The 15,082-nt window shown below is 41.3% G+C and overlaps 1 protein-coding gene across 15 annotated transcripts in view; it reads right to left on the reverse strand.

The window, feature by feature from the left end:
• The window catches only part of PRRC2C (proline rich coiled-coil 2C), a 115,184-nt gene that overhangs the window by 47,400 nt on the left and 52,702 nt on the right, over positions 1 to 15,082 (reverse strand). For 13 of the 15 annotated variants that reach the window (XM_073356343.2, XM_073356346.2, XM_073356345.2 and 10 more), the window contains exons 21-22: positions 10,838 to 11,026; positions 7,989 to 8,240 (exon numbers count right to left, since the gene is read on the reverse strand). In XM_073356343.2, the coding sequence (XP_073212444.2) occupies positions 7,989 to 8,240; positions 10,838 to 11,026 (441 nt within the window). The remainder of the gene's footprint in view (positions 1 to 7,988; positions 8,241 to 10,837; positions 11,027 to 15,082) is intronic. The other 2 variants (XM_073356351.2, XM_073356348.2) reach the window with 1 other exon arrangement.

A 15,082-nucleotide genomic window follows, 5' to 3' on the forward strand; every position in this document is an offset into this window, starting at 1 on the left:
TATGCGGTCCAGATGATAAATTTTCGAAGCTAAATACAACTTTTAATGGCTTTTAATATTAGGCACATGGCTATAAAACACAGAAGAAAATAGTATAAAATAAGATCAGATGTTTCTTAGGTAAGCATATGAAAGATAAGGCTCTCCAGGTTAAAAAAAGAATGGAGGGGATGAATATGCACTTTTCTCTAAAGGGCTGAGACTTCTTTTCTGAAAAGATGAACAGATGGAGAAATCAAAGTGCACATAAGAAATTTCACTGGTGGCAAGTGGCCAGTGAAAAACTGATCTGGAAATGGCAAGATCTTATCAAGTTTTAAAAAGGTAACTAAGACGTCAACTCAAAGCAAAAATGAAGAATTTTTACTAGCTCATCACAGGATGGAAAACTCCTCGCACTCGTTCCTGAAGTCATATTAAAATTCTTGTATGAGCATTCAAAGCCAACTCTTGGGAATATAAAGACAGGTTTTATGCCCTCTTCCAAACAGCATTTCTGTCTCCATGATTCCTTTTCTAAAGCTATACTACCATACTTAGTGCAACTAGACAGAGTTGTAGAATTAGTCCTTGCAAAAGGATGTTGGGTCTTGTTTGGAACCAAAAGGAAGACCAAATTGCCATTTCTAGGTCTGCTAATTACTATGTGAGATTAACTTTTTAAAAACATCTCGAGTTCAGAAATATTGGGAAAAGGTATAAAGATGATCCTTGGCCCAATACTAGGGGAGAGAGTCAATGGCTATTGTTCCTGGATTCCTTCTGGAAACTACCTCTTATGATTTTTCCATGGATGAGACAAGCTCCCCCTTGGATTTTTCTGCACTGGAAAGTGATTTCATGAAACGGATGAGGATGAAAGTTCCAGTCTTCCTTATCCAGGATCATTCTGCTGTGCTCACCTGCCCTCCTATTTAGGTTTCCCTGCACTAAGATCCAAGGTCCACTTTGAACTAGCTGCTGCTGGGGATTACCAGCATACTGTACATACATCCCCCTTTGTTCAAGAAAGTCGTTGTCCTTAATCCTCATTAGGTGATGACTTCCAGCAGAAACATTTTCAGGGAACAAGCTAGGTTTGTTGCTTGATATTGATCTGAAATTCCTGCTCTGTGTTCTCTGTACTGATATTGGCTTCCAATGGGGTCTCTCCATTAATATCCACTGCCACCACTCCCTGCTAGGGCTGGTGAAGAGAAATAACTTGAATAATATGGTTCAGTTCTTGTCCTTCTCTGGTTGTCAAAGTACATGGAATACATACTTCTGACCACACTCTTCCAAGTACGGTCTCAGGATGCATTAGTCACTGGAGTGGTCACTTGTGGAACCTAATCCGAAGATCCTAGCAGCCTGAACAGAGTGATGTTCTAGCAGGCATTGTAAAGTTAGACACTTTAGATGTCTGCATCTTTTAGAAGTTACTTTGGTTTTAAGAGCCTGCACCAGGCTTCTCATTATCTTCACTCTTACAGGGCTGAACATTGTTTGGGACAAGACTGACACAAGTTGACTTATAGAATTTCACTAGCAGGGTTGTTGTATTTGCCACTTACTAAGTTACAGGTCTTTATGAATTTATGAGGCCTGATTCTTCATATTATGCCAGTGTAATTACACTGAATTAGTAACAGTGAAGATCAAGCCCATTGCCTGCCTATGAAAACAGGTGTATACACCTGCATTCTCAAGGCTGTGATGGTCACTAACAAGATATTGATTAAACCCCCAAGAAGTCAGTCTCTTGACAAGATGTTCTTATTTCAGAAAGAGACTTGAGGAACTTCATCAGGAATGGTGCGAATCAGAATGCAAAAGGTACATGGTCACTAAATCAATGAATGTCAATCTGCCACAGAGATGGCAGGCAGAACTGACAGTAGATGCTTCACATTTAAACTTCTTCCTCGTGAAGCTGTTGAGGCATTTAAAATCTAGGATTTCTATCTACCAACAATTCTTTGGGATTATAAATAAAATTGCACATATGCTTGAATTTGACAATCAAGTATATTTAAATAACCCAATGGAAGTTAAGTGATGGATAGCCTTTAGGATGTTGGCCAAATTCCTAGAATACAAATCAAGTGCCTTAACTACAAGAAACATTCCACAAACTGTGTGTTTAGGCAACACCCCTCTTGTTGGAAGAATTTTTTTTACTGAACTAAAAATTAAAGGTTGCTAGAAACGCAAGGTGGGTGAGGTAAAGTATTTTATTAGACCAACTTGTGTTTGTGAAAAATACAAGCTTTCAAGCTACACAGAGCTCTTCAGGTCTGTGAAAGGTACTCGGTGTCATAGCTAAATACCAGTGGAACAGACTGTTTAGCACAAGTAGCTAACATATTGTAACCTGTCATATTGTAAGAGACAATTTAAGGTGAAGTGGCCAGTTAACACCTCAGCAGTCAGGACAAAAAATGGAGGCTAGCAGGCTAGATTGATCTAATGAGCCATAAATCCAGTGTCTTTATTAAAACCATGATTTTGACTGTCTAGCAAAGTTATGAATTGAAGCTTCCAGGCTTGTCTTCTGACGGTTTTATGCAGGTTCCCTTTGAGGAAGGGGACAGAGACGGAGTGACAGCTGGAGCTGGAATATGGAATAGCCAATTTCACTGCTGGTAAGCTCCCTGTCCTGGGGATGGGAGCCTACTAGAGCCAAGAATCCTGCTTGCAGATGAGACTCCCAGGGCTGCTGCTGCTGTGGTGTGGAGACAGTGGCAGCCCCCAGAATCCTGGCTCCAGCTGGGCACTCGCAGACCGGCTACTGTGTTGTAGGGAACCTGCCAGCCTACACTCCAGCTGTGAGCCCTGTGCTGGGCTGCCAGCTTGGGCTGTCAGCCTCAGCTCGGGCTGCCAGCCTCAGCTCAGGGGGGCTCCAGTTGTGAGCCCCAGGGCGGTGGGGCTCTAGCTGTCAGTGCCCCACTTCAGTCAGTGGAAGCACTCCAGGTGAGGACACGCACAAATGACAGAAGGAGCATAGTGTGGATGTGAAACACTGCTTTAATTACTGCAGATGGCTGTACCTGGACTTAAGTCAACTTAATTTAGTAGGTTTCAGAGTAACAGCCGTGTTAGTCTGTATTCGCAAAAAGAAAAGGAGTGCTTGTGGCACCTTAGAGACTAACCAATTTATTTGAGCATGAGCTTTCGTGAGCTACAGCTCACTTCATCGGATGCATACCGTGGAAACTGCAGCAGACTTTATATACGCAGAGAATATGAAACAATACCTCCTCCCACCCCACTGTCCTGCTGGTAATAGCTTATCTAAAGTGAGCATCAGGTTGGGCCATTTTAGTAGTGCAGCCAAGCCCTAACCCACTAACTGCACTTTTTGTCCTGCAGAGGTGTAAACTGGTCACTTCACCTTAAATGATCTTTTACAATGTGTTAACTATTTACACTATATGCATCTGAGGAAGTGAGCTGTAGCTCACGAAAGCTTATGCTCTAATAAATTGGTTAGTCTCTAAGGTGCCACAAGTACTCCTTTTCTATTTACACTAAACCATCTGTTCCACCTTTTATTTAGCTATAATTAAGGCTACATTTATGTCACAGAACCATTCCAGAGACCTCCCTGACATTCTCTGCTTCAGCCCCAGGGGTTGCAGGACTCTGGAGCTGGCAGCCAGTGGGGCCCTGGCAGGGTTCCAGTGACAGGCAACAGCAGGGACAAGCAGCCCTTTGCAAAGTTCCAGCAACAGACTCCTGAGGGGGCCCTCTCGAGGGTTCCAGCAATGGGCGACAGCCTTGCGGGGGGAGGGAGAATACCTTGGGTGAGTGGCTGGGGGTGTCCAGTTTTCTCTTTGGGATATATGGTCACCCTGCAGCTTCCAGCTGCCATAGTGGTGGGGGAAACCATGGAGCCGCAGTAGCAAGAGTAACAGCCAGGTCATGGCTTCTGTGTATTTTTGTTTATTACCTGTGACATGTCCATGACTTTTACTAAAAATAACCATGACAAAATCTTAGCCTTAGCTAAGACGACACAGAGTACCTTCTCCAGATCCAAAGAAGCTGTGCAGCTCAAAAGGTTGTCTCTTTCACCAACAGAAGTTGGTCCAATAAAATATATTGCCTCACCCACCTTGTCTCTCTAATATCCTGGGACCAACAAGGTTACAACACTAAAAGCAAAAGTTCAAAGGTTGTCTTTGAGGCTAAAAAAATACTTCTCTTGGCTCTACATGATTGTCTTGAACTACAAAAGGCTAAGGATGTTATTAATATTTATTAATGTTATACTGAAGAAACCAATAAAATAATTTCTATTTATCTAAATAAAATTCCAAAGCAGTATCAAGAAAAAATGAGAAGTATATGTGCAAGCTTTCTTTTAACTTGTATGGGCAATCAGAAGTTGAAACAGAGGGGCCAACTTTCCCAGCTACCCTAAGTTGCCTAAAAGGAGGAGAATGTTGTACAAAGCTGAGATGAATCTAGAAGACGAGAGACAGAGAAGAGTTGGCACTGAGAAGAGAACCTGCTGTGAATGAAAAGGCTGGTTTAAAGCTACATTATGTATTATCTGAAAAGAAGTTTGATTTGTTTCTGTCTTGAGGTGATTGTCCAAGCCAAGGAGGTTGTTAAATGCTCATCCATTTTAGGCTGCAAATGAAGCAATTTCCCAGGCCTATTGGGACATTTTAGCTTCTTTTAAAGAGCTAGCTTCCATTAACTACAAGTCAGTACCAGGTGGATTCCATTACTTTCAAAACTGGTAGGACTGATCTTGTTGACTGTACCTATGAATTGCAAGATGTGGTTTACATACCATTTTAATGATTTCTGGGGGAGGTGGAGAGGCCAGTGTGGTTTGTTTATTTAGATTTAGAAGACAGCAAGAGTGGTCTCACCATAGAAACATAAAACTGTTGAAACAAATGAGATGCAGCAGCAACTCCAAAAAGCAAGTCTCTTCTCATATTATATGGATCATCATCATCCTGACGTTCTATATTTATAATGCAAAGAGCATGACTAAACAACATGGGTGCTCTCATTATGGAGCTTTTTTTGAATGGGTGAAGTACTCTGCTCTGCGGTTCTGGAGTTGCAGACAAAGTATACTTGACTGTTGCAACCTGACTTAGAGGGAAAACTCACCATCCTCTTACATGAGCAGTAGGGGGTTTTTTTGTTTGTTTTTAAGAGACTGCTCACTGTGTTTCGCTTAAACACTTTAAAATCACTTGTTTGAAAATTTACTTTTAATGCTATCTAAAATTAATACAACAATAGAGGAAAACTTTCCCCCTATTTTTCATTTGGTTATACTTGTGCATTTTAGAGAACTGTATAGCCATCATCTGTTTTTCCTTGTACAGTCCATTTCACTTTGTCTGGCTGGGTCCTCCAAGGAATAAGGAGAGAAAAACATTTTAAAGACACAAAAATGTGGCTGGAAAACAAAAGCTGGCAGAGGAACTTAGGGACAGGCATGATACCTAAAACTACTTTAAAAACTAGATTTGAAGTTGATGGCGCCACTACCTCAAAGGTGACCTGCAAAGATTTGTGTTTTGCTTTGGTAATGTTTTAAAAAAAGCCTGAAAGTTTCTCTTCTAAATACAGTTTTCCTGCTTGGTTTTATACTCAAAATTAAAGATTTGTCTACCTGTTTTTCATGGAGGACTCTATGGGTGACTTGAGAACACAATTATGACATCACAATAATGAGTGAAATTTGAACAACTGAGAGGGCAAGGAATATTTAGGTAAACTGTAGAAAACACTGTTTTGTTAACACCTATTTAACTCAAACAGCTGGGAGAAAAGATCTGTGTGAACATTTCAGCTAAGGGCTGGGATAGCTCCCATTTCAGCACTCTGGTCCTTTAAGCTTCCTGCAGACACCAGACTTGATACTCCTGATAGCTTCAACTTACGTTTAAAAAAACTTAAAAGAACAATCCCACCCTTTCAAGTCTTCTTTATACTTAATAAAGGAGCCAAAATATCACAAAAACCAATTTTTCCCTTTGTGGGTTGCCTGTAACTTCTTGGGATTAGGGAGAGGACAAAAGGATGTCAATGTATGCTGCTAGTGCTATTATATCCAGGGCCTTCCTTTTGGGTAGTCAGCTGAGGCATCTTTCCCATTCTGAATGCTTCCTGGGAAGAGTCAGGCAAAGATGATTATGTTCTCCTTGCCCTGATAGGCCTCAATGGGATGCTCTGGTCCTAGAACAAGAGGTTACAAAAAACCCATTGGGCTCTGACAATAAAAGGAACTAGGCCCAAGCCAGGATGTACAAAGTAAGATGCAGTCATGGTCTCCCCTGCCAGTCACCAAAAATACTACTTCAGCACCTCAGAGGTTACACTTTTCATCTTATCAGTTTTTGGTGGGCTTAAGACATTTAAGTCTGCTGGTTCAGGGAAGCCAATACACAGATACAGACAAGATTAAAAACAGCAGCACCCACTATTTACTCAAACTCACCAACACACCTTAAAACAAACTTTCCACTGCTGGCAACAGGAGAAACATTCATTAGGCTAGAACAGAGATTTCAGAGACTACCTCTTCTCCATGGCAGAGGTTATGTACCACCCCTCATGTCTCTCAAGAGTGAATCTTTCCAAGGATGTGCAGCCTCCAATAACTGCTCTGCAGATTGCTTCTAGTTCACTGGAGAGCATGTGGCAACTCAGCTTAAAGGATCACAGATATGCTCTCAGTTTTTTTTAAGTTGTTTCGGCTAACTATTTAAACAACATTCTTGGAGTCACTAGTATCTCAGATTCCTCAGCATATCAAGTACAATGTCACTGCTAGCAACAGAGCAATACTTCCAGCTCAAGATTGACTATCTGCAGGCAACTGAGACAGAACATTACAAACTGGAAGTCCCGAGTCATTAAATTGTCTTGCCAGCGGGTGGTATGTGCCCACCTTCTACTGAAACAACCACCAGTTCCTATTTAAAATGTCCACTTCCCCACCTCCAGTTGATAAGGAGCTTAATTTCTGCAGTCGCGTTCTCAATCTTTGTGCTCAATCTTGCACTGGCTGTGTGCTGGGCTAGTCCTTTGGTGTAAATTCAAGTAATCTGTAGGCCGCTTTAAAGTTAAACTGGATTCAACAGACCTCAGAGGAGCTATCACAACAGCAGAGGATCACTGGGAAGCCTTGGTTATTCCTACCCCTCCCCCCAATTTTGTGCTGTCAGTACAGCATAGCTAAGGATCAGGACTGAAAGCAAGCAAAGTAGAGGTCTTCCTGTTAAGTGTTATTACAAAAGGTCTCCATAAAATCAAAGAGCAATCTGCAGAGAATGTACAGTGAAGCTTAAGTGTCTTCACCATGTTCCAGCAATTTTCAAAAGCACTGAAGTCTCATTGAACTCAATAGGATTTGGACATCTAAATTCTTTACGTGCTTTTGAAAATGTTTCCATACCAAAGCTTATCTTGAAGCTTGATATATGCTGTTTCCTTTGCTGTGATACTCAAACTTGCAAACTGAGTCTCCCTCCAACATTTGGTACAGCTCTCTGATGATGGTTGACCACCTTGCTCTTGTGTAACTTGGATACACTCAGTGCCTGATTTGAAGTTCAAGGCTTCTGCCTACTCCAACCTCTTTGGTGCTATTCCCCACAGACCAGAACCTAGGGCTCAGAGCACAGACTTATTTTCTATAGCTTAGTGAGCACTTGTAATCACCGATGAGGCAGTGTAACAGTTTAGAACACGTCAACCACAGTCACATACAGGGCACATGATCCACAGCAGTGTTCTATTTTTAAATATTACTTCCTGAGAACAACTACAGGCAAATGGTTTAACTTTTCAACTCCAATGTTTTGTAAGTTCTTCTATGTAATACTTGAATGATTTCATCAGCAGGCAACTAAATGTCATAGCTGATTCAGACATTAAATGACCAATAATGGGTTACAGTTAATGAAATATCTCTTTTACACACATTGTTCAGTAATGTTCATGAAATGTGCCACTTTTTGTCTTACCTTTGTATTTGTTCCAAACTCTGGAGCAGAGACAGAGATAATTGTTCCTATTTCAGTACTCAGTTCATTTGCGGCTTTGGTTTCTTTTGTCGAAACAGGGTCTGGACTCCTGACAGTGGTGGGACTGGGCTTCTCCTGTCCCTCGGGCTCTCCCTGCTGGGCATCCTTCACCTTTCTGTTCTTTAGCGAACGCTCTTTCCCAATAGGACCAGGTTTATATTCTTTGTTTTCTACTGGACTCAAGTCTGGAAGCTAAATTAGTGTTTTAACTTGTCAGTGTTGGCTGTTTAGTCAAAACATTTTGTTGACATCTACCAAGACTCAAAAAGTCTGTGACCGCTGCTTGAGGGTGTAAACAGTATGTCTGGGTTTTTTTTGTTTTAAATAAAAGGAAGGTTAGTCTAGTTAGAGATGTTAATCTGGCACCAGATGAGTATCACACGTCTCTTAAAAGCACTAATTACCAGCAGGAAGCCAAAGATCTAAGCAGAGCTACTATGGGTGCTATATTAAATGGCATAGGATTAAATAGTCAGTCTAAAGATTAAAAGTGACCTGCAAAGAAGAAAAAATTGCACTAGTGAACTTTAATATACACTGTCTAAAGAGAGCCCCAAAGGTTTTTTCTAGCAATGTTGAACGGATTTTTTTTAGCTTTAGTAGTATCAGGAATATTGAGTCTTCTGTTTTTGCTGGAGCCCTAAAAAGCTGGAGGTGGAGGATTCTCAGCCCTAAGTTGAAGAGACACTGGGGTATGGATGTTTGCCAGTCATTTCCTCCACAGTTTTGTTTGCACTAAAAGGGTTTTAAACACAAACTCAAATTTGCAAGTGTTTCCCTGTCTTCTTTTGCAGGAGTGGTGGCTGCAATGGTATATGGCTATATTATCATCAATGTTTTTAAATGTAAAGTTGATTTCTCTATAACTGTGTGGAGGGAGAGCGCTGAGGGGCTTCTGGGAGTCTGTGGCCACAAAGGAAGAAAAAGTTTAACACCGTGCCATGACACTCAGAAGATACTCCCTTCTTCATAGATGGTGACACCCCCAGAGGGTAGACTGCTTGAAGCAGTTCAGTGGCTACTACTGTGAGGCAGCAGGAGCAGCATAATGTCTCTTTAAAGCTAGTGGGCTAGGGTAGGCAGCGCAGCCCTCAATGCATTAATGGAGGCTAAGGGTGGGCAGGGGAGAGACTGGCAGTTTCTCTCTCACCACAAGTACTTCATGACAAGGAATGAGGAGGTTAATTGCTCCAGAGACAGGTAAAGGAAACCCTTCTTTACAGGTCTGTCTGCTGGGGAGGCCCCTAAATGGAGACAAAAAACAACTCCTACCCAGAGAGTTTGCACCTGTAGGGCTCAAAAGCTGTTGAGAAAGGAGGGGGAAATGTGTTGGCTAGAGTAGCCACTTAGGTTCATCACTCCTACAGCAGACAGTTCTGCCTCACCCTTCCTCTCCTCTCCCATCTCATCCCCAAGCACACTACATTGCAGTATAGTTAAAGCAGTACAACCTTCTAGTGAAGAGAAGTCCTAAACATCTAAGACTTAACTAAAAAGTTTGCATTTAATTTTACTGAAAATCTCTTCCCCCATCAATAGCTCACTTAATTCTCTTGTCTTATGAGGTTATAGTCCTACCAGGAAAAACAAAGTAGATAAGACCTGATATTTGTAAAGTAGAAACAAGCAGAAAAAACAGACTATCTATGCAATCTGTATACTTGATGAAAACGTGGCATTTTTTTACCTTTGCAGATCACCTTTACGTAACTCCAATATAAGTGATTTGACACACATACAATATACGCATGTTCTTAATGCAAGACTGAGTTCAGTTATATTTTATAAGGTTGTTGATTACTAATGTATTTTCATCAAGTCAATTATATGAACATTTAGTCTGAGTAGTCCTCTGCTGCTATTAACATTAATTATGCAAATGTCACTGGATTACAGGCTGTCAGTGTAACAGTTATCAAAACTATGCTGGCTCTTTAACAAGTAGATGCACTCTAATGACCTTCAATTTTCTAAGTCATGATGGGGTAAGTAACCAATTTGTCTTCAGAAAAAAACCTAAGGGGTTCCCAGTAGACAAGTGTACTGGGACCACTACTGGGACTCAGGCAACAGGAAGAGGACCTGGGAACTCAGGGCTGGGGTCAGTACCTTAACCACCAACTTATTCCAAAACACTGGAGAGGGTTGCTGCAGTGTGAGAAGCCAGTGTTCTTCCCCTATCCCCCAACTTTTCCTGTCCCCCTATTTCCTACAAGCCTGTGTATTTGATGGTGAGGAAAAGAGGTCAGTACCCATTTGGTTAGCAGACAATCCAGTCAGTCCTATACCACAGGAGTTTTCTCCTCCATCTCCCTCTAGACTGCTAAATATTCCTGTAGGGACAAGCACTTTAGCATGCAACTAGCAAAGGAAGACCAGATAGGGGCTCTAAACATGACAGTATAAATAATGTAATGTCTATACACAATTTTTAAAGGAAAACCAAGATAGGCCATTTATTGTTATAAAAAAAGTGATTTCAGAGACATCCCCACTTTAAAAAAGTAGGTTTGGATGTTCTGAAGGAGGCTTAGATTGCTCAGACAGCATATATTTATAGGTTCTTTCTACATGGCTGATTTGGTAACGGTGTAAACTGATGCACAACATCTTCTCTGACTAACACACAGCGGGAAACGAGGTCTGTCTTATTTGGATTGTACCTGTAACAGTTCCTTTAATTTTTTTCAAGCCACAGTTCTGGTATTTTTCCTTTTGACTGGACTTCTCTGCCACCCAGGAGCCCACTATACAGGCTTCTACTGTTAACTAAAGATCTTCTCCCTTACCTTTTGTGCTTTGATGGGTCCTGCCCGAGGCTGCTTCTGTCTTTGCTCTTTTGGTTCAGGTATTTTGTCAGTGGGCTTCTCTGAAAGCACAGGGCCAACTTCACTGTCACTACCACTAGAAGCTGGGGCTCCAAACTGAATAGTTTCTATTCCAAGCTCGACTCCACTTTCCTGTCCAGGTTTTGTTCCCTAGTTAAGGTATCAACAGCATACATTAAAACTTCAACAAATTCTCAACCAGAATGTTGCCTTAAAATAGGTTTTTACCTTGATTTTAATGTAGTTATATACTTAAGCATACAAAAGTCAGGAAATGGAAGTTAAGCACATGAAAGGCTGGTTAAAATTTGATGCAACCCACATTATCCTCATTTTTAAAAACATTTTTAGTTCTCATTACTTGAGAATGTAAGACCAGAGCCAAATGTAAAAATAGCAGGTTGAAGCTGGTTTTGAGGCAATATCTAGGTTTCTTCTAAGAAATATTTGCTTAGCTACTTGAATTTAATACTAAACAAGCATACACCCTTTCGTTAAAATTTTAATTCTCATAGTATTTATCCTGTTGCTGGCATTAGGGAAAGTTGTAATGACAAACATTTTAGAGAAATTACGTAATTTTTTCAATTTACGAATACTTGTTGCAAAATGCATTTTTAACTTTACTTTTTTAAATTACACAATTAATTTAGTATATTACTTTCTGTTTAAGAAGCTTTACAGATCACCTATGATGTACAGAAAGTAATCACCCTTCATGAATGCATGCGTCACAGCAGAAAAGTTTCTATGGTACAGAATACCAGTGAGAGATGTGTAGAAGCTTTCCTGAAGCTGCTTTATTAAAAGGAATACTGTTGGTTTTAAAAAGTCAGATGTATGAATATTTTTGCTGACAACCTAAGATTACTGGAATAGATTTGATTAAATAAATTGAAGAGCTTCTTGCATTTGAAAATATCTCGTGTATATTCACTTTCTGCTTTGAGTGTGTCAGTCAACAGGAGAAAGAAAAAACATTTAAAAACAGTAAAATGTGGTTGAAACCCATTATAATTGGATGGACAAGAGGGGGCATGTACTGCACTTGACTACTTTCAATTGTTTTGAAGTTCAGTGTCTCTTTAAAACCAAGTTAATACTTAATTCAAAGGAAGTCAGCAAAAAGATTGAGAAGAGTTGTCTCATCTGCTGGAGCTATTAAGGTCAGTCTATTTACAGACTTACTGTTTTATATTGCGATAGATATCTTGGACAAGTATCTAGAGAACTACAGGAAAGGTAGATATGCAATTTTCAGGAAGCATATCTATTGTCCCTTTTTTGGGAATATGAAAATATGGCCTATGGATGAAAGAAACCTTAAAAGTACGACAATATCAAGGGAATCTGTATATTATCTTGCTGACTATGAGCCACAGACAAGTATGCATAGAGCAGCTAAACAAAATATTTTAAAGTGTTTTAACTCAAATTAAGCTTACGTTTAATTTTTTTTCTGAAAAATCAGCTATATTTATCCAATTGCTAAGTTACAACTGGTAAATCTGAGGCTGTTTAACAAATTCTAGTCAAGTTAGCTACTGAGAGTTGAATCTTAAAGCATTTGCTAAACTAGAACTCCATAATCAAACGAACAAGTTAACTGCTGCAAGTTTATTGGTTTAAGTTTTATAATTCTAAACTATGAAGTTTACAAGTTTTTCTAATTACTAACACTGTCTCAATAAGCATTTTTGCTGTAACTGCTCTCAGTAAGAAATTAGATAATGTCAGTAGCTGGCACTATCTATATTATTCAGTAATTACATCTAGCTAAAGAAAAAACGCAGTTTGAAAACACTGGATAATTGTGACAATCCCCTTGGCAAAAGGTCCCCTGGTTCTTTGCAAACAACTCTTGTCTTAGACCTGATAACATTGCTTACAAGGTATTTGTCCATAAAGGGTAACATATAAGGCCTCTATTGAAAGCTTGCAACTTATTGATGTTCATAATCATGGCATGGTATATGTACCGATAACATCTGAGGAATAATGTAACTATATTGAAGTTTATGTCGTTATGGTCTTAAGGTTAAAAGGAGTCACGCTGGAGTAATATTACTTGGTGACAGCCTATTCATGTAGGATTGGGTTACCACTCCTCCAAAACTTAGCCAGTGATGTAATGCGAGGCTCAATGGTCTAACATTGCCACATCATGGAACAGTCAATAGAAAACCATCATCGGCAACTGCAAACAATCAAAACCACTTGGAGGTGAAAACAACATTGTAACAGACCATGGACTACCCTGCCTATGAATAAAGACAAAAGACTGTTTCAGTATAAGAGTGGGGAGAGGCACTCTGGATCCATTCACTGAGGAGACATCTTAAAGGGGGAGGGGGGAGAGATTTTTCATGAAAGATTGGTTCTTGGAAGCCAGCCAGCTCTACAACAGATGGAACTTTTGGGGAGGAGGGGACCTACTTTATTAAATAGGAAAGCGTAGGTCCCAGTTCACATTTTATGATTTTGTTTTGTATTGTAACCGTTTCCACCACTATCTTATTACTAGTGAAATCTCTATTCTTTCTTAAATAAACCTTTTGTTTCATTATAAGTGTTCTGTACAGTGCTCTCTGCAGTGGTTTAAGTAAAGCTGGTAACTGGAGTACAGAGGATTTTTGTCGGTAACTGGTGTCACAGTCTGGATATCACATGGGAGCACTTTAAGGAAACTTGGAGACTAGGGTGCACCTGCTGTTAATCTGCAAGGAAAGGACAGGGCTGGCATAGCTGAGAGAGGAGAGGAGAGGGCTGGTGGTGATAGGGAACTAAACATTCAGTTACTACAAGACTCCTTCACTCTGGAGGCAGGGGCTAAAAAACAGTTACTCACCTTTGTAACTGTTGTTCTTCGAGATATGTTGTTCATATCCATTCCAATTTAGGTATGTGCGTGCCATGTGCACAGCTGCCAGAGAATTTTTACCCTAGCAACACCTACTGGGTCGGCTGCGGAGACCCCTGGAGTGGCGCCTTCGTATACTTCATATACCCCAGCCAATCCAGCGCCCCCTCAGTTCCTTCTTGCCGGCTACTCTGACAGAGGAGAAGGGGGCAGGTTTGGAATGGATATGAGCAACACATCTCGAAGAACAGTTTAAAAAGGTGAGTAACCATTTTTTCTTCTTCGAGTGCTTGCTCATATCGATTCCAATTTAGGTGAGTCCCAAGCCTTACCTAGGTGGTGGGATCAGAGTGAAGCAAAGTGGATTGTAGGACTGCTCTACCAATCGCTGCGTCGTCTCTTGCTTGACAGACAATGGCATAGTGCAAAGCAAAAGCTTTTACCGAGGACCAACTTATGGCTCTGCAGATCTCCTGGATCGGCACCTGGGCCAAAAAAGCCGCCGATGAGGCCTGGGCCCTTGTGGAGTGAACAGTGAGGGGCAGGGTTGATACACCAGCCAGATCATAGCAAGCAGGGATACAGGACGTGATCCACGAGGAGATCCGCTGAGATGAAACCGGGAGGCCTTTCATCCGGTCTGCCATGGTGATGAAGAGCTGGATCGTCTTCCTGAACGGTTTTGTACGCTCAATGTAGAAGGCAAGGGCCCTACGTACATCAAGGGAGTGCAGCCGCTGTTCCTAGTGACTGGCGTGTGGTTTTGGATTAAAAAACGGAAGAAGTATGTCCTGGTTGATATGGAAGCCCGATACAACCTTCGGAAGAAAGGTCGGATGAGGCCGAAGCTGCACTTTATCTTTATGAAAGATAGTGCAGGGTGGTTCGGAGGTAAGGACTCTGAGCTCGGAGACATGCCGTGCCAACGTGATAGTGACAGAAAAGCTGTTTTCCAGGAGAGGTAGAGGAGGGAGCAGGTGGCCAGTGGCTCGAACAGGGGCCCCACGAGTCTGGAGAGGACCAGGTTAAAATCCCATGCGGGGACTGGCTGTCGAAGCTGTGAGTAGAGGTGGTTCAGGCCCTTGACAATCTCATGGCTGACAGGTTTCTCAAGACAGAGCGGCCATTCACACCCGGGTGAAATGCCGATAGGGCCGCAAGGTGAACTCTGATGGAGCTCTCAAGCTGGATGACAGACTGATGCCAGCCAGGCTTGTAATGGGCAGAGTCGAAGTCTGGCATGCCTTGTCACGTATGTGCAGGAAGCCATGTGGCCGAGAAGACTCAAGCAACTTCTTGCTGGCGAGGTTGGGAAGCTCTGAAGGCTCCAAATAGGGCCACTATAG

The sequence above is a fragment of the Lepidochelys kempii genome, chromosome 8 (genome assembly GCF_965140285.1).
Source record: "Lepidochelys kempii isolate rLepKem1 chromosome 8, rLepKem1.hap1, whole genome shotgun sequence".
Taxonomy (NCBI): Eukaryota; Metazoa; Chordata; order Testudines; family Cheloniidae; genus Lepidochelys; species Lepidochelys kempii.